Source organism: Salmo salar, chromosome 29 (assembly GCF_965601325.2).
Source record: "Salmo salar chromosome 29, fSalSal1, whole genome shotgun sequence".
Classification (NCBI taxonomy): Eukaryota; Metazoa; Chordata; class Actinopteri; order Salmoniformes; family Salmonidae; genus Salmo; species Salmo salar.
The window spans coordinates 12,232,888-12,253,711 of record NC_138319.1 but is presented as its reverse complement, the minus strand read 5'-3'; the positions used below and the strand labels follow the sequence as shown (position 1 = coordinate 12,253,711).

General features: G+C 43.4%; 1 protein-coding gene across 2 annotated transcripts in view; it reads right to left on the bottom strand.

Moving 5' to 3' along the window:
• myripb (myosin VIIA and Rab interacting protein b) overlaps positions 1-20,824 on the bottom strand; it is a 180,605-nt gene that overhangs the window by 32,986 nt on the left and 126,795 nt on the right. For both annotated transcript variants that reach the window (XM_014180725.3, XM_082970664.1), the window contains one exon: positions 8,367-8,503. In XM_014180725.3, coding sequence (XP_014036200.1) covers positions 8,367-8,503 — 137 coding nt within the window. The remainder of the gene's footprint in view (positions 1-8,366; positions 8,504-20,824) is intronic.

Sequence of the window (20,824 nt, the reverse complement as noted above, 5' to 3'; positions counted from 1 at the left end):
CAAATGATTATAGAGAGATAACCATCTCCTTTGTGTTCCTCCCTGTTCCTGTTTCATTTCCTTTCACTGACCACGGTCTTACCTTTTCCCTACTCAAGGCTCGGCAGAGGAATCACTCGATATCACCATGACAACCCTGCAGACGACAGCACCGGTCTGTGTGTGTATGTGTGTGCGAGTGAGCGAGAGAAAGAGGGCGTGTGTCCTGTCAGTAAAGAGCACTCAAAGCTGAAGTTCCTCCAGCAGCAGGAGGAAGGGCAGTACAGATGGCTTTCAGAGAGAGAGAGAGAGAGAGAGCGAGAGAGCGAGAGAGAAAGATGCACAGACTGGGATTACACCTGACTCCTCCATCTGCTGCATGCTGTAGTGTAACATACTGGCCACCAGGGGCACTGCAGCTCATGAGACGTTACAGCAGCCATTAGGGGTTGAGACGAAAGGGGCATTGTGGATTTCTGTTCTGTTCTCAAACTGTTAAATCTCTTCTGACACCGACAACGCCTCTGCCATATACTATGTGTGTGTGTGTGTGTGTGTGTGTGTGTGTGTGTGTGTGTGTGTGTGTGTGTGTGTGTGTGAGAGAGAGATGGATGGTTACTGACAGATCAATGTCTTTGACGTCACATAACCCCCCCAAACACATACACGCTCTCTCTTTCTTACACCCCCCCCCCCCATTACACACACACACACACACACACACAAACACCCTCTTCATCCACCACTGGCCAGCCACTGGACACAATCTAGATGGTCCCAATCCCTGACGTTGGAGGGGGTAATCCTTGTGTAATATTAGCAGACAGCTAGTGTTAAGGCTGCTGCTCAGCAAGCATAATGGGGGAGAGAAGAGTGGCGATGCTGCTCGGTCCGGGTGGGGTGGTGGTGCCGCTGCTGGTCTTGCTGGCTACTAATCCCCTCCGTTGCAATGGCCACTTTGTCCTCTGAGTGATTAGTTCCTGCTGTGGGAACAGTTTTATCTGCCCTCAACCACTCATCATCCAGATGCCATTGTTCTCCCCCCCCATCAGCCTGATTTGTTAGAGTGTGTGGAGTTAGGGAGTATTACTGTTGTATAGCACACTGGGTTAAAGGGGCAATCTGCGATTCAAAGAACAACAGCGGAGGAATGAGGCTTTTATAAGCTTTTATAAGTTCTTCAAGAATTAATGGCTATATGTACCATTTCAAAAATGGATATACTAATCCCAGATTGCTCCTTTCAAGGGATGAGTTGATTGAACCATATTGTTAAAAGTATCCGCCATGGCCATTAGGCCTACTGTTAGCCGTAGTACCAATAATGGTAGTTATGGCAGGAATAGGGCCACTGTATTTTCTTAGCCAGTCTACCGGAACAGAAACTAGTCATGGCAGCAGTTATATCACTGTTTGAAGCATTGGGAGTTTCACAGCTCCAGTGCTGTTGTGTTGACTGGTGATGGTGTGTTCACCTGACTGGTGGTGGCTGTTGTTCCAATCAGCTCCAATGTCTGTCTTTGTGTCCACCTGACTGGTGGCAGTTGGTCCTATCAGCTCCACTGTCTGTCTGTGTGTCCACCTAACTGGTGGTGGCTGTTGTGCCAATCAACTCCACTCTTTGTCTGTGTGTCCAAGTGACTGCTGGCTGGCTATTGGTCCAATCAGCTCCACTGTATGTGTGTCCCCATACAGTCCAAAAAGGCCCTCCTGTCCCAATCTGTCTTTCCAGCTGTCCCTCTGTGATCCCCTCTCCTCTCCTGCCCTTCCCTCTCCTACTCTCCTCTTACTGCCACTCTTACATCACACAAGGAGGTAATAGGATTAGCTGCTAGCTGCCGCTGGGCTCCCATTTCAGATGAGCTGAGCAGATTATACAGCTTCAGAGTTAGAAACACACACTACTGCATCAAACCGTACTGACTGACTAGCTGGCTGATGGAATGACGGACAAACGGCGAGAAGTGGGGTGTGTGTGTGTGTGTGTGTGTGTGTGTGTGTGTGTGTGTGTGCGCATGTGTGTTTGAGACAAGGGATGTTAACATGAGTTCTCTTCTAAACAAAGTATGCATGAGTTACGGCTTTATTTTCCTTGTGTGTGTGCATATGTGTGAGTGTGTTTGTGTATGTGTGTGAGTGCGTGCGTGCGTTTGTCCATGAGAATGTCCTCGCCATTCTGTGCTCCCCCCTCCGCCTTCTCCTATACCAGATTTAAAGGGAAGAGATTGTCAATAAGTACCCATAACGGGTCAAGGCCATGGGGCTGTAGAAATACTGGATAAAGACATTTTGTATTCTTCTGAAAGCTTGGTGAGTGTCCCAAATGGCACCCTATTCCCTATATAGTGCTCTATCTTTGACCAGAGTCCATCAGGGTTAGGATCAATTCCATTTCAATTGTTGTTGTAATTACAATCCAATTACGATCTTCTCTCATCGCTGCAACTCCCCAACGGGCTCGGGAGAGGCAAAGGTCGAGTAATGCATCCTCCGAAACATGACCCGCCGAGCTGCGCTTCTTAAGTAAAGTAAAGCACCCCCGGCCAAACCCTCTCCTAACCCGGACGACATTGGGCCAATTGTGCGCCGCCCTATGGGACTCCAGGTCACGGCCGGCCGGTCACGGCTGGGATCGAACCCCAGGCTGTAGTAATGCTGCAACACTGTGATGCAGTGCCTTGGACCGCTGCACCACTCAAGAGGCCCTTGGTTTATTTTCTGAATTGACTGTAATTAAAATGGAATTGACCCTAACCCTGGAGTCCATTGGGGAAATAGTGCAACATAAAGGGAATAGGGAGCCATTTGGGACGCAGCCCTCAACGTCTACTCAGAAATATTTTTTTGGAGCCCACATTGAATACAAAATGTAAAGGAATCCTTCAAGTAATGTAGCCTATAGAAATAATTCCCTTTATAAAACAAACACAACGTTGCTCTGTTATTTCATGGTTGGTACATTTTATTGACATAATGAACTATATAATGTAACTCGATTTGTGAAATCTATCTGACTGTAGATGTTGGTTTGAGTTGAAGAGTTTTTGAGAAACTAGAGGAAAAATCTAACTTCTTTAAGAAAGAGCAGATATGATTTGAAACTAACAGATCACTTTCAGCCCACTTGAAAGTCACATGTGAATAAAGGTTAGGGTTTACCTCCATTGCCATTTTAAAAGGATTGTTCACACAAATTAGAAAATGGCGTATTGGTTTCCTTAGCCTGAAAGCAGAACAAGATGTTGACATTTTTTGGGGACAAAAATATCTGCTAATACTAACATTATTTTTGAATTTTTGTCCCCCAAAAATGCACACCTACTCATTCGAGGTATTTTCAGTATTTTTACTATTTTCTACATTGTGGAATAACAGCGAAGACATCAAAACTACGAAAAAAACCCACATATTGGAATCATATAGTAACCAAAAAAGTGTTAAGCAAAACACCAGTTTCAATGTCAACAGTGAAGAGGCGACTCCGGGATACTGACCTTCTAGCCGGAGTTAGACAGAGGGTCCAGTGTCTGTGTTCTTTTGCCTATCCTAATTGTTTCTTCTCATTGGCCAGTCTGAGATATGGCATTTTCTTTGCAACTCTGCTTGAATGCCAGCATCCTGGAGTCGCCTCTTCACTGTTGACGTGAAGACTGGTGTTTTGCGGGCACAATTTAATGAAGCTGCCAGTTGAGGACTTGTGAGGCGCCTGTTTCTCAAACTAGACACTCTAATGTACTTGTCCTCTTGCTCAGTTGTGCACCGGGGCCTCCCACTCCTTTTTCTATTCTGGTTAGGGCCAGTTTGTGCTATTCTGTGAAGGGAGTAGTACACAGCGTTGTACGAGATCTTCAGTTTCTTGGCAATTTCTCGCATGGAATAGCCTTCATTTCTCAGAACTGGAATAGACTGACTAGTTTCAGAAGAAAGATCTTTGTTTCTGGCCATTTTGAGCCTGTAATCGAACCCACAAAATGCTGATGCTCCAGATACTCAACTAGTCTAAAGAAGGCCAGTATTATTGCTTCTTTAATCAGGACAACAGTTTTAAGCTGTGCTAACATAATTGCAAAAGGGTTTTCTAATGATCAATTAGCCTTTTAAAATGATAAACTTGGATTAGCTAACATAATGTGACATTGGAACACAGGAGTGATGGTTGCTGATAATGGGCCTATGTAGATATTCCATATTCCAGCTACAATAGTAATTTACAATATTAACAATGTCTACACTGTATTTCTGATCAGCTTAGGCTAAGCTGCCTGCCATCCAAGACCTCTACACCAGGCGGTGTCAGAGGATGGCCCTAAAAATTGTGAAAGACCCCAGCCACCCCAGTCATAGACTGTTCTCTCTACTACCGCATGGCAAGCGGTACCGGAGTGCCAAGTCTAGGACAAAAAGGCTTCTCAACAGTTTTTACCCGCAAGCCATAAGACTCCTGAACAGGTAATCAAATGGCTCCCCGGACTATTTGCATTGTGTGGCCCCCCCCCAACCCCTCTTTTTACGCTGCTGCTACTCTCTGTTTATCACATATGCATAGTCACTTTAACTATACATTCATGTACATACTACCTCAATTAGCCTGACCAACCAGTGCTCCCGCAAATTGGCTAACTGGGCTATCTGCATTGTGTCCCGCAACCCACCACCCGCCAACCCCTCTTTTACGCTACTGCTACTCTCTGTTATTCAGAGACAGGCAGTAGTGGCAGGTAGCCTAGTGGTTAGAGCTTTGGACTTGTAACCAAAAGGTTGCAAGATCGAATCCCTGAGCTGACAAGGTAAAAATCTTTCATTTTGCTCCTGAACAAGGCAGTTAACCCACTGTTCCAAGGCCATCATTGAATATAAGAATTTGTTCTTAACTGACTTGCCTAGCTAAATAAAGGTAATAAATAAAAATAAAAATATATATATGCATTGTCACTTTAACCATGTGTGCATGTACATACTACCTCAATCAGCCCGACTAACCGTTGCCTCTATATAGCCTCGCTACTGGTATTTTTCACTGTCTTTTTACTGTTGTTTTTATTTCTTTACATACCTATTGTTCACCTAATACCTTTTTTAAATTTTAATTAATTTTTTTTAGAAATTGCACTGTTGGTTAGAGCCTGTAAGTAAGCATTTCACTGTAAGGTCTACACCTGTTGTATTCAGCGCACGTGACAAATACACTTTGATTTGATTTGGAATTTGATGTTATTTTAATGGACAAAAAATGTGACCCCAAACTTTTGAATGGTACTGTATATATATATTTTATTTTAAAAAAAAATCGAGATGGAAAAACGCTTTCAGTGTAAACTTAAATGACTAAAACCAGCTATAAAGTATGTAGAAAAGATCATGGAATAATCATATATTTGAGAACTAACAATCACCAAAATAAAAGCTCGGTAGTCAGGGAGAATTTTCCATTCCAAAAACATTACTATTTCTTTGTACTTTTACCCCTTTTTCTCCCCAATTTCATGATATCCAATGGGTAGTTACAGTCTTGTCCCATCGCTGCAACTCCCCTACAGACTCGGGAGAGGTGAAGGTCGAGAGCCATGCGTCCTCCGAAACACAACCCTGCCAAACACAACCCTCCCCTAACCCGGATGACGCTGGGCTAATTGTACACCGCCTCATGGGTCTCCCGGTCACAGCCAGCTGTAACACAGCCTGGGATCGAACCAGGGTCTGTAGTGACGCCTCAAGTGTATTTGTTTTGATATTGTTTGAGCAAAAGAACTAAGCATTAGCCATGGCAAAATGCATAGAACTGCAGGAAATTAGCTTTAAAACTGCAAAAAAATTCTCTCAGCTTCATGGACAAATTCATAGAAATAAAAATGCTAATATTTCTCTACACCACCAAGATGGGGGCCTAGGCTGCTTACTGGGAATTTTAGCCAACATGTCATTTAAAAATTTGGACAAACTATCCCTTTAACTCCATCACTTCCCCTTGAGAATAATGTGACCTTCACTCCAACATGGCTGGAACATAAATGTGAGGTATTTGTTATTTGTATCTTCCATGTCTGTCGTATGCAGTGAAAGTGAAATATGTACACGTGTGACCTACAAGAAGATTGCTGCAGAGTTCTAGGGACGTGTGCGCACGTGTGTGTGAGTTCATTCGTTTGTGCGTGTGTGCATGTCCTAGAGGCCTGTGCTCTCTAGCCTCAGTGTGGCCTGAGGGTAAAGGTCAGACAGAGCTAGCATCACACAGTAAAAAGAAGACACTCTACTTAATGCTATCTAGGTTTACACAAACAGGACAATGCTACGATAACATTCCCACAACAGCACGATAACCATTACCGAGCCGCATGCATGATAATGTTTTACAGCACAAGCAAGACAAGCCTTCATGGGGTAGTGTGGCACAATAAATGTTTAATGTAGAATAACTTTATAACGTTCACACAACCACGAGATAACGTTGCCCAATTGTTACTCTAACATCCATGACCATCCCACCGGGCAAAGACATCAGATCAACATCCAGTCATGATTGATATATGAGTTGTCAAGAAACATTAATTCAGTGATGCAACGCTGATGGAATGTGATCATTTCGACAAGGTATGGTGAAATGATGTGGAAACAATGTTGACTCAACGAATTGTGGTCCAGTGGGGTGTGAGGTCAAACAAACAAAATGGCTGCATTCCGGACTGACTACAATGCAGATCAAATTGTATTTGTCACATGCGCCGAATACAACAGGTGTAGACCTTACAGTGAAATGCTTACTTACAAGCCCTTAACCAACAATGCAGTTTTAAGAAAATACCAAAAAAAAGTAAGAGATAAGAATAAGAAATAATTAAGTAGCAGCAGTAAATAACAATAACGGGTCTATATAAAGGGGGTACTCAATGTGTCAATGTGCGGGGACACCGGTGTCAAGGTAATTGAGGTCATTTTTTATTTCACCTTTATTTAACGAGGCATGTCAGTTAAGAACAAATTCTTACTTACAATGACGGGCTACCGGGGAACAGTGGGTTAACTGCCTTGTTCAGGGGCAGAACAACAGATTTTTTTTACCTTCTCAGGTCTGGGATTCGATCCAACAATCTTTCGGTTAGTGGCCCAATGCTCTAACCACTGGGGTTATTAAAGTGGCTATGCATAGATAATAACAGAGAGTAGCAGCAACGTGGGGGGGGGGGGGGGTGCAAATAGTTGTTCAGGATTAGCTGTATTAGCTGTTCAGGAATCTTACGGCTTGGGGGTAGAAAGTGTTCAGAAGCCTCTTGGACCTAGACTTGGCGCTCCGGTACCGCTTGCCATGCGGTAGCAGAGAGAACAGTCTATGACTAGGGTGGCTGGAGTCTTTGACAATTTTTAGGGCCTTCCTCTGACACCACCTGGTATAGAGGTCCTGGATGGCAGGAAGCTTGGCCGCAGTGATGTACTGGGCCGTCCGCACTACCCTCTACCCAAGCAGTTGCCATACCAGGAACTGATGCAACCCGTCAAGATGCTCTCGATGGTGCAGCTGTGAAACCTTTTGAGGATCTGAGGACCCATGCCAAAACTTTTCAGTCTCCTGAGGGGGTAGGTTTGTCGTGTCCTCTTCACGACTGTTTTTGATGTGCTTGGACATTGCCTTCCAGATCTCACTACGCCTGGATAGGTGTTTAACATGAGCTAACCCCATAATATGCCCAACTGTGCGGTCGATGGCGTGGCACACAAACATTGATTGACGCAATGCAAACGGCTACAATGTAGTCGGCCTGAAACGTGACCAATGTCATGATATCAGTTGGTTCAGTGAGTCAGTGACAGTAGCTTACCTATACCATGAATTTGGTTGTCTCTCTCCTGCTTCCTGCTGCTCTCTGGTCTGGGAACATTAGTGACTCACACACAGCCCTGTCCTGAAATAAATTCTGTGTGTGAGTGTGCGAAAGAGAGATCACGTGTGTGTGTGTGTGACAGTGTGTGTAAAAGAGAAAGCGCGGGCGTGTATGTCTGTTAGCCAATGGTTCAGTTTCTCTCCACACAAATGTCCACGTGACGTGTGGGACTGAGTGAGTGGTTCTTTATGTGTGCGAGTGTACATTCAACGCAAGACCTTTTGCCCCCTGTAGTTGAGTTACTAACTGAGATCCATTAATGAGACGTCATAGCCAACAGAGAATGTCAGGCAGTCATTGAGAAGTGGACGTACAGAAGAGAGCGGTCACGTCGAAAACACAACATTAGAGGAATGACACTGCCTGCGTCCCAAATTACACTCGATTCCCTATTTAGTGCACTTCCAGGGCCCTGGTCAAAAGTACTGCACTATATAGGGAAAAGGGTGCCATTTGGGATGCACACACCGTTCCGTACATGGAAGAGACAAAAGAGAGAGACATTTCCTGTACCTGGTAGATCTGAGTTGCCTCCTCTCTCCACTATGTGATTCCTGTAGAGCGTCTTCAGAACCTTGGCACTGCCGAACCTCTTGAAGCGGCTCTTCAAGTTGTTATAGTACCATTCCAGAGACTGGGTCCTCAATATCCTGGAGAGGAGGAGAAGAAAGAGGGAGAGAGAGAGAGAGATAAGGGAGAGAGAGAGCCAGTCACAGGTGAAATTAAACATGGCACAGAGGAAAGAGGACGGACAAAAAAAAAGCACAAAGGAACCGGGGGAAAACTTCTAATCGCGGCCGAGTCAAACTTTGGCACGACGTCAAGGAATCCATTAAGAAAACGCAGTGTTTAATTTGATGCCTTTGTGTTACTGTGGCAGCGAGATAACTGCAGTTTATCGCTTTCGGCCGACGCTGCGCGTTTCGTGGGAAACACTTTCCCTTTGTGAACAGACGACGTCAGGGAGAGAGAGCTGGCTTCTGTCTTGTTCTCCGGACTGCATCTCAAATGGCACTCTTTTCCCCTACATAGTGCAATAGGGAAACCCATAGTGCTCTGATCAAAAGTAGTGCACTAGATAGGGAATAGGGTGCCATCTGAGACACAGCCAACCCCTGGTGTTATGTCACGGAGTCAAGTCAAGCAGTCAACAGTCCCATTCACAGCCCCTCTCCAGCACTTTTATGGGAATAAGTGCCTTGTTAATCCGATGATCCAATGTCATTGGAGTGTATTGTTTGTGTGTGTGTGTTGTGTATGTTTCTGTGTGTATTGACTGTGTATTGAGGGTGTGTGTGTGTCTCTACGTGCATGTGTGTGTATGTGTATGTGTTGTGTGCATGAATGTGTGTTTGTGATTGGATGCCAAATCCTTTTTCTCATGGGTTGGTGTGGATCTGTAGCTGGTATGTGTTTAAAGGGCGCTAGCTGCTTGTTCAGACCAGGCCGCTGTGGTCTGTGTGTTACGTAAGCAGTCATTTATGCTGGAGTGTGTTCTGATTTACAAAACATGAGAAAAGCGCTCGCCTTGCGCCACTGTTGCATCGGATTGCGTGAATCTCTGCCAACTTTGTTTTTAATCTCTCCCAAACCTCCGCCCGCCCTATTTAATTTCACACCAAACCCTTCTTACTTACTGTTCACATAATGATGCACACACACACACACACACACACACACACACACACACACACACACACACACACACACACACACACACACACACACACACACACACACACAGAGTAATGTGCATAAATCTGTTTTGTAAATCTATATACACTACCGTTCAAAAGTTTGCGGTCACTTAGAAATGTCCTTGTTTTTGAAAGAAAAGTACATTTTTTCTCCATTAAAATAACATCAAATTGATCAGAAATACAGTGTAGACATTGTTAATGTTGTAAATAACTATTGTAGCTGGAAACTGAAGATTTGTTATGGAATATCTACATAAGCGTACAGAGGCCCATTACCCTCAACTGGCAGCTTCATTAAATAGTACTTGCAAAACACCAGTCTCAACGCCAACAGTGAAGAGGCGACTCTGGGATGCTGGCCTTCTAGGCAGAGTTCCTCTGTCCAGTGTCTGTGTTCTTTTGCCCATCTTAATCTTTTCTTCTCATTGGCCAGTCTGAGACATGGCTTTTTCTTCACAACTCTGCTTAAAGGCCAGCATCCTGGAGTCGCCTCTTCACTTTCACTGTTGACATTGAGACTGGTGTTTTTCAGGTACTATTTAATGAAGCTGCCAGTTGAGGCCTCGTGAGGTGTCTGTTTCTCAAACTAGACACTCTAATGTACTTGTCCTCTTGCTCAGTTGTGCATCGGGGCCTCCCACTCCTCTTTCTATTCTGATTAGAGCCATTTTGGCTGTTCTGTGAAGGGAGTAGTACACAGCGTTGTACGAGATCTTTAGTTTCTTGGCAATTTCTCGCATGGAATAGCCTTCATTTCTCAGAACAAGAATAGCCTGACAAGTTTCAGAAGAAAGGTCTTTGTTTCTGGCCATTTTGAGGCTGTAATCAAACCCACAAATGCTGATGCTCCAGATACTCAACTAGTCTAAAGAAGGCCAGTTTTATTGCTTCTTTAATCAGGGACAACAGTTTTCAGCTGTGCTAACATAATTGCAAAAGGGTTTTCTAATGATCAATTATCCTTTTAAAATTATAAACTTGGATTAGCTAACACAGCATGCCATTGGAACACAGGAGTGATGGTTGCTGATAATGGGCCTCTGTACGCCTATGTAGATATTCCATTAAAAATCAGCCGTTTCCAGCTACAATAGTAATTTACAACATTAACAATGTCTACACTGTATTTCCGATCAATTTGAAGTTATTTTAAATGAACAAAAATATTTCTAAGTGACCCCAAACTTTTGAACGGTAGTGTATGTTACCCCTCACTGCCCTGATGAAAGTAAAAGAGTGTGTGGGAGAGAAAGAGATAGAAAGTGTGTTTGTGTGTGCCAGGCAGGAGTGAGTGTGTCTCTCTATGCCAACCCGAGACGAACCAGGTACATATAGAGACGGGAGAAATGGGCACGCTGCTAATGGAGGATCCTGAGTGCCCCTGAAGGACGTTGGGTTTGTAGGCTCTCATCCCTCCCTCTGTTCTCTGTGTATTTATTATCTATGCTCCTCTCCTGCCAAATGTGGCCGGCTTCCTTAATTCACGCCCGGGGTCATCCATGTAACGGTAATGGCTGCCAAAAGAGAGCGAGAGCAGAGCACCCAAATTAAAAGGCCCAGCTGTTTTTTTTTATCTCTGGCTGCTTGCTCCTCACTGCCGCCGCACGGTCAAACGGGAAATAAATAAATAAACTAGCAACGGAAGAGAACCAGGGGAAAAATACTAATGGCTTCTGTGAGAACTCAGAAACGAAGAAAATGTGGCCTAAAGTGACACAGAGGTATATTGAACAACAGGAATTGTCCCGTGGGGTGTTTTAGTTAGGTGGTAGAGTTAGGCCACACAAAATGACATCAATCTTGTCTACAGCGGAATCGAGTGGTATCCAGGCGGCTACGACGTGAGGCAATTTCACCTCGTTAGTGAAATGTGAACGTGTAATTGTTGATTAAACGGGAGGTTGAGACCTCATTTGTCACGTTGCCGTGTGGTGACTTTGGACTAGAAGGCCAGTGCTATCAGATCCACGCTCATGCATATTTACGTTCTGCATCAGTGGGCTCAACGTGCAGCAGAGCAGCCCTCCTCTCCCTGCGCCTGTCACTCAAGACAGGTAGTGAAACAGACAGGTGAGAATCTATAGGTCAGGTCCGGCATCTGCTCCTTCTCTCCTCCTCCCTTACAGGCTACTTAAACGTCAAGCTATCCACTACACTAACCCTCCAAAATTAAGTCAGTCCAGTAACCCTGTCAAATTAAGTCAAATTAAGTCAGTATATTAACCTCTTCAAACTAAGTCAGTACACTAGCCTAACCCTCCTAAATTAAGTCCGTACACTAACCGTTTTTGTGAGGAGGAGTATTTTCGGAGAGGGAAGTGTTGTGATCTATGGAACATAACATCGTGTGTGTTTATCCGATATGAGGAAGAATCAAAAGTGAGAATTTGGGAAAGTGAAGTGGATAAGGTGAGGAGGTTTCAGTTGGCAGCCCACTGCTGTAGTACAGCAGTTTTGTGCAAATCCATATTCCATAATAAGGTTAAGAAATTCCACGTTTCCTCCTCACATGAATAAGGGAGCGTGATTCCTTTGGAGTGTCTCTTCGTCTTTTGGTTTCTTGGTGCAGAATTTCCCTGCATTACTCCCTCCTCACCCCCTTGCCTTGGAGCTTGGGAGGGAAAGGTTCCCCAACCTAAACGTAATATAGTAAACGAAAATCCGGGACACTCAAATTAGTATGATACGGTACGTTTGGTATGGTATGTATTCATTTGTGGATGTCCTTCATTCATTTCGTATTATACTGTATGTTATGAATTACAATTGGTATGATGTTACATGTTGCAATTCATACATATGTTATGGATTTGCAATACGTATGATATGTTACAAATTCCAATTTGTTGTTACTGACATTAGCTAGGTGGCTAATTGGCTAACGTTAGCCAGGTTAGGGGCTAGGGGTTAAGGTTATGGTTATGGTTAGGGTTAAGGGTTACATTTAGGGTTAGGAGTTAGGTTAAAGGGTTAAGGTTAGGGGAATGGTTGGCTAACACGCAAAGTAGTTGCAAAATAGCTAAAACGTAGTAAGTGGTTGCAAAATAGCTAAAATGCTAAAGTTGTCCATGATGAGATTCAAACAGGCAACCTTTGGTTTGCTAGACGCTCGCATTAAACGCCCACCCATCCATCCATCCACCCTGACCAACCACCCTCCTTTCGTTTTTGCCTTAAGTAACCTTCTGTCCTATATAACCATACCTAACGTAACATTTTCGTTTACAATGTTACGTCTAATCTATGAGACCCGGCAGGCATCCCTCCCCCTTCCTCGCCTATCTCGCTCTCTCTTCTCCGATCAATTTGCACATATAAATGCGATTTAAATAAAATATGTACGTGAAGTGCAGAAAAGAAGCCCCTCTGTGGTTCTGCCAAGCTCCCACTTCCCCTGGCAAAAGGAACTATTACCATAATTGACTTTCTGAGGCTTCTAATGAATCAGTGTGCTTTCTGTCAAGGGTGTGGTGCAGGGAGAGGGGGGGGGGGGGGGGGGGGGGCGAGGAGTGGGGGTGGGTAAAAACAGTGTTTCTTTAACATCAAAGATCAAATAGAATCTCCGCTCTGAAGACCTTACAGAACATCCCTCTATTTAACGAACGAAAATGGTGGTGAAATAAAGCAGTTCTGTGTTCTATGTTTAGTGTCGGGGTTTTGGAGTTTGAGGAGGACATTTTAATGAGTTTGCTGTGGAATGTTTGAACGGTGTTTGTGGGATCTGACCATTTCAATCACAGGATGTGTCAAATCGTCATGGAAGATTTAAGTTATGTGTCGAAACATGTTTCTTTCCCCCTGTCTGTTGAAAAGCTATAAAAAAAGTTTACTATTTTTGTGTGGGAAAATCTTACAAGAAATGTTACACAGACACCCACATTTATTTGCCATTGGGTGGAAATGTAATTCAATAAAATAAATTCCATTTCCAGACACAAAAACAAATGAGTCCAGACATCCTTTTACTGTGATTTGAATCATAACCAGACAGCTATAAGCGCGGCACAACAGAAAAGGTGAAAATGGTCAGCATTAGACTATGCATTTCACTAACAAAAGAGAATATGCAAATTGTCTGATTTATATAAATCCTTATGTAATATTGTTTGGCTCTAAATATACATATCAGAGGTTAGGTCTGAGCCTGGGAGCAGCAGCTATTCATATTAATAAAGTTAAGTGATGAGAATTGTAAATGCTATTATTCAATTTAAAAAAGAATAATAATATTATCCTCCCATCTGCTATAATCCCACCCTCCCTCGCTCTCTACTTTGTGTGTGTGTGTGTGCATGCATGTATATTCGAAAGACACAGACAAGAGGGGAGTCCATCACTAACCACTGATTATGAAGCAGTGTGAGCTCTCTCTGCATCTCCACTACATTAAACATTTAAAAAAATTGGAATAATTATGGAGTCATTTAGCAGACACTCTTATCCAGAGTGGCTTCCAGGAGCAATTGCGGTTAAGTGCCTTGCTTAAGATTTTTTCACAGTCGGCTTAGGGATTTGTACCAGCAACCTTTCGGTTACTGGCCCAATGCTCTTAACCATTAGGCTACCTGCCGTCACTAGGCTACCTGCCTGAACGGGAAACCTCAGACACTGACAGATGACCGATAGCTCAACCTCATCCCTAAGAAAGGCATGCGTGCTAAGCCATCACAAGCAGTGGCATGTCCTATTTTAAGGGCCATCACATTAGACCCAGATTTTCTTGTGGCCCTCAATGTAAAGAAAGCGTTTCTGGCCACAGCTCTGTAGGAGGTCCGGATCGACAAAGTCCACCATGAGAAACATTGCAAACCCTAATCCCCTGAATAGGAATCCCACCACAGACCCAGACAGGGGATCAACACATCATCCCTTCCCCTGAGAAAGGGATGCTATCTTGGGCCATCACAGGCAGTGAAGTGGCCTGGCCCTGCTGGTTCAGTATAAGAGGTGAACACTTGAAATATCCTTTAATCCAGCGAGCGTGTTCAGTGCAGAGCCCTAACAGGAGAGGCAGGTGAAGAGGTAGATGACAGCAGGCAGACTGAAACAGCACTGAGCCTCTCTAGAAGCTGTTTCCGAGTGTGTGTGTGTGTGTGTGTGTAAATATGCGCACGCACGCACGCACACACCCACACCCACACATCCCCTGGCCGGTTTAGAGGGTCCAGGGTGTTCTGTCTTGCTCATTTAACTCACTTGTGTCTTAAAAAGTCTAAATATAGGAACAGCACATCCTCACTTCTGCTCAGGCACCGCTAGGCAATTCTCTCTCTCAACCGAATGCTCATCTTCTCTCCTTCGTTCCCTCCCTTCTCCATTGACCCCCTAGCACTGAAACTGGCCATGGCAGCAGCTGAGCGAGCCCAGGTCTGCCTCCCAAATGGCATCCTATTCCCTATATAGTGCACTACTTTTGACCAGTGCCCATAGCAGTGCACGATGGTACCCGGCCCATCGTCACTTCCTGTTCAACGCGGAATGAGGGAGAGCTCGGTTTTGTTGTTTTGAAAAGGGTGTTGTTTTGAAAGTGTATTGGAACGTTTTTTAGTAGCTAGCTAACTTTTTAGTTTGGATCCCGCGACGCAGTTGGCATCATTTGCCTGGACTTCTAGTCTCTGTCCAGTGATCCTGCCGACCAAAGCCGGGTCTCGGGAGCTATTTGGCGTAGCAGTTAGACTAGCTGCTAGCTAGCTGCCCATCAAGCTAGTGGGGTTTTCTTGAGGGCTTGAACGCAGCCCGCGACATGGAAGCCATTGTGGCTGGGATCGCGGATTGTCTCTGGTTTGTGGCTGTCTAGATCCCTGCTGTTTGTCGTTTTCAATATTCCCTGTGACCTGCCCTGTCTGGAACTGTGAGGAGAAACAGCCTAACCTACGTTGCTAGCTACCATGACAAAGACCAAAGCCGGTGGGAGTACCGTTGAGGACAGTGTTGTCTCTCTATCACACGTGAAGGATCTTTAAAACAAACAAAAATAGTTCTACAAGAAGTTGTTACAAAAACAAGTGTTTTGTCCAAATACTGGTGGATTCAACAAATAAAACAATGGACGACCTGACCAGAGAGGTCCAGGACCTGAAGAACAGTTTGCAGTTCTCCCAGGGTCAGCTCGATGAGTTGAAACAGGGAAACGGCAAGATGACGTCAATCTGCAAGTCATTGAGAGAGGACATCAGTTCTGTGTGTGAATCCATGATAACAATGACAGAGAAATCAGATTATCTCGAGGGACAATCAAGGCGGAACAACATGGTTTTGGACAGAATTCCAGAATCTCTACATGATACCTGGAACGAAGTCTGAGGACAAAGTGAGGGAAATGATCCCTGAGAAATGTAAAATGGACCACAGGAAGATTGAGGTGGAGCGTGCCCACAGGACTGGAAAACCCACCACCGGCCCAGGTGACAGGCCCAGGCCGATAGTGGTCAAGTTCCTGAGGTTCAAGGACAAGGTAGGTGAGCCAAGAACTTGAGAGGAACATATATCTTCCTCAATGAGGACTATCCTGAAGCTGTGTGCCAGAAGAGGAAAGAACTGATCCCAGCCATGAAAGCTGCATGAGCGCTTGGGGACATTACTTACATCCGCTATGACAGGCTCATTGTCCACCCTCCCTCCCAGAAGCCTGGAAGGGATGAGAGAGCCAAGCCAATGTGTTCGTAGCTGCAACCCCGCAGCACACACGCACACCAATTGATTAATGGAATGCTGAATGTATATTTTCTCTTGCCATATTATGTCCATCTCTGATAAGCTACCCGGGAAAGGGAAGAAAATAGCCCATATTAATATATATAGCCTTAGAAATAAGGTTCATGAAATCAATAACTTGCTAACATCAGATAACATTCATATAATTAGCCATTTCTGTGACTCTTAGCTAATTAATTTGATGACACAGCAGTAGCAATACAAGGATATAACATCTATAGAAGAGACAGAAATGCTTATGGCGGAGGTGTTGCTGTATATATATTCAGTCATGCTTAGAGAAGATCTTATGTCAAGTGTTATTGAAGTGTTGTGGTTGCAGGTTCACCTTGCACATCTAAAGCTTTTTCTTTTGCAGTGTTGCTATAGGCCACCAAGTGCTAACAGTCAGTGTCTAAATAATATGTGTGAAATGCTTGATAGTGTATGTGATGTAAACAGAGAAGTCTACTTTCTTGGGGCCCTGAATATTGACTGGTTTTCATCAAGCTGTCCATTCAAGAGGAAGCTTCTCACTGTAACCAGTGCCTGTAATCTGGTTCAGGTTATTAATCAACCTACCAGGGTGTTTACAAACACTACAGGAACAAGATCATCCACATGTATCGATCACATTTTTAATAATACTGTAGAACTTTGTTCTAAAGCTGTATCCGTACCCATAGGATGCAGCGATCACAATATAGTGGATATATCCAGGAAAGCCAAAGTTCCAAAAGCTGGGCCTAAAACAGTGTATAAGATTTTGCTGTGACTTATGTGGATGATGTTAAAACTTCCAATTATTTATAAACATGCACCTGTTAAGAAACTTATTGTTAGAACTGTTAATTCTCCATGGATTGATGAGGAATTTAAAAACTGAATGGTTGAAAGAGATGGGGCAAAAGGAGTGGCTAGTAAGTCTGGCTGCACATCTGACGGGCTGACTTACTGTAAATGTAAAAATAATGTGACTAAACTCAACAAAAAGAAGAATAACTGTATTAAGAAGCCAAGATCAATGACATAAAGAATGGTGAAAAACAATTTTGGAGTACTTTAAATGAAATTATGGGTATAAAGACAAATTCAACTCCATCTTTCATTGAATCAGATGGCTTATTCATCACAAAACAATTTGATGTTGACAAATTTTTTATGATTACTTCATTGACAAAGTGGGCAAACTTAGGCAGGAAATACCAACAACGAAAAGTGAGCTATCGTATTCACGCATAAAAAAACAAATAATGAAAGAAAAGCATTGCAAGTTTGAATTTTGTAAAGTTAGTGTGGGAGTGGTGGAAAAATGATTGTTATCGATCAATAATGAGGATGGTAGCTGACTCTATAGCCACTCCTATCTGTCATATCTTTAATCTGAGCCTAGAGGAAAGTCTTTGTCCTCAGGCCTGGAGGGATGCCAAAGTAATTCCACTACACAAGAGTGGTAAAGTGGCCTTTACTGGCTCTACCAGCAGACCTATATGCTTGCTGCCAGCTCTTAATAAACTGTTGGGAAAAATGGTGTTTGATCAAACACAATGTTATTTCTCTGTAAACAAATTAACAGCAGACATTCAGCATATTTATATAGAAGGGCAGTCAACATGGACTGCACTGACACAAATGACTGATGATTGGTTGAAAGAAATTGATAATAAGAAGATTGTGGGAGCTGTACTGTTAGATTTCAGTGCAGCCTTTGGTATTATTGACCATAAGCTGTTGTTGAAAAAACTTGTGTGTTATGACTTTTCAACCTCTGCCATATTGTGGATTCAGAGCTATCTATATAATAGAACTCAAAGGGTTTTCTTTAATAGAAGCTTCTCTAATGTCAAACATGTAACGTGTGGGGTACCACAGAGCAGCTCTGTAGGTCCTCTACTCTTTTCTATTTTTACCACTGGCACTAAACAAAGCATGTGTGTCCATGTATGCTGATGTTTCAACCATATACAAATCAGCAACCACAGCTAATGAAGTCACTGAAACCCTTAACAAAGAGTTTCAGTCTGTTTTGGAATGGGTGGCCAGTAATAAACTGGTCCTGAACATCTCTAAAACTAAGAGCATTGTATTTGAAATCATTCCTTAAATTCTAGACCTCAGCTGAATCTGGTAATGAATGGTAAGGCTGTTGAACAAGTGAAGGAGACTAAATTACTTGGCGTTACCTTAGATTGTAAACTGTCATGGTCAGAACATATATATTCAATAGTTGTAAAGATGGGGAAAAGTCTGTCCGTAATAAAGAGATGTTTTGACACCACACTCCGAAAAAGCAAGTCCTGCAGGCTCTAGTTTTGTCTTATCTTGATTGTTGTCGAGTTGTGTGGTCGAGTGCTGCATCTCTTTATAGATACTATGCATGCCATTCTCTCTTGGCTAAGAGTTGAAGAGAGACTGACTGCATCACTTCCTCTTTTTCTAAGAAACATTAATGTGTTGAGAATCCCAAATTGTTTGCGTAGTCAACTTACACACAGCTCTGACACATACTTACCCCACCAGACATGCCACCAGGGGTCTTTTCACAGTCACACAATCCAAGAAAGGGTACAATATTATATAGAGCCATTATTGTGTGGAACTCCGTTCCATCTCATATTGCTCAAATAAACAGCAAACCTGGTTTAAAAAAAGCAACACCTTACGGCACAACACCTCGCCCCTATTTGACTTTGTCTGTATGTATGAAATATGTAGGCTACGTGTGCCTTTAAAAAAATGTTTTTACGTAGTTCTGTCCTTGAGCTGTTCTTGTCTATTAATCTTCTGTATTGTGTCATGTTTCATGTTTTGTGTGGACTCCAGGAAAAGTAGCTGCTGATTTTGCAAAAGCTAATGGGATCCTAATAAAAATCCAATACCAAATAGGTTGCCATTTTTTATTTTATTTATTTATATATTTGGGACACATCCCAGGACAGACTGTTTATATTGGGCCCAATCTGAACCTAAATCAATGCAGGTAATATGTATTGAGAGAGCAATTGGATATGAGATAAAAAAGAGAATGGGAATAAAGAAGTCAAAAGCCTCCTTTCAAAGTATTCATCACAGTTGGTCTGGGAGAGGCTGCACATGGTGTGAGATTGTGAGAGCGGTGAGTGTGCGTGTGTACATGTGAAGCGAGCATCTGTTGAAGCAAGCGGTGCAGAACAGCTACGAGGGGACAAAATCGTGAGATGTTATATGGCAGTAATCTTTTCCGTTGTCCGAGTCTCTTCCCATTAATTCAGTATGTGGCCGACTGTAAAGTGTTGCTAATGATAGCCACGGGGTAACGCTATCCTTGTTTAGCGCAATAACATCTATTGAGGCGAGCACAGCAGCTGCTGAAGACACAGGTGTCTGAGGAACTAAACAATTCAATGGCCACTCCAAGCACATTTTTAAAAGAACTAGCATGACCGCGCTAATAATACAACATTCTAGTCAATCATAAAGTGGGAGGAGGTAAAAATAAATGAAAAAACTATCCACCAAATCTATTCATTTTAAAATGTTGACTACTTCTCCTTGCCAATATCATACATCCTATGGGAAAATAATGTTCTTGTATTCAAACATATGTCGGTCCCTGGGGTCTTTTGTTTTCGCCTGGGCAAGAAAAGGTTGAAGACCCCTGCATAACTGTCTCTGACCTTGCATTGTACCAGTAGTACAATGTCGCTCAGAGTTAGAAGGCTATTGCTGTGTTAGAAAATGGCCATCCTCTTACTGAAACCTAACACCTTAGCCGGAAAATGTAACTGGCTGGAAATGAAAGGATTTGAGATTACATAACTGCCAGGCTAAAAAAGGCTTCAGATTTCAGAATCCTTGAGAAGGAGATCCGTGCCTTGTGGAAATCCCCATAAGAACAACCTAATCACAAGACAAATGCTTTGATGCAATGTCACCTTGCTTGTTTCAAACATGGCACACCTAAAGGTTCTATATAAAACACACAAGCTCAGGTGCTTGTGGAGGCCAGGTCATCTGATGCAACACTCCATCACTCTCCTTCTTGGTCAAATAGCCCTTACACAGCCTGGAGGTGTGTTGGGTCATTGTCCTGTTGAAAAACAAATGATAGTCCCACTAAGCACAAACCAGAATGGATGGCATATCGCTGCAGAATGCTGTGGTAGCCATGCTGGTTAAGTGTGCCTTGAATTCTAAATAAATCACAGACAGTGTCACCAGCAAAGCACCCCCACACCATCACACCTCCTCCTCCATGTTTCAGAATGGGAACCACACATGCGGAGATCATTCGTTCACCTACTCTGCGTCTCACAAAGACATGGCGGTTGCAACCAAAAATCTCCAATTTGGACTCATCAGACCAAAGGACAGATTTCCACCGGTCTAATGTTCATTGCTCGTGTTTCTTGGCCCAAGAAAGTCTCCTTTCTTATTGGTGTACTTCAGTAGTGGTTTCTTTGCAGCAACTTGACCATGAAGGCTTGATTCACAGTCTCCTCTGAACAGTTGATGTTGAGATGTGTGAAGCATTTATTTGGACTGCGATTTCTGAGGCTGGTAACTCTAATGAACTCATCCTCTGCAGCAGAGGTAACT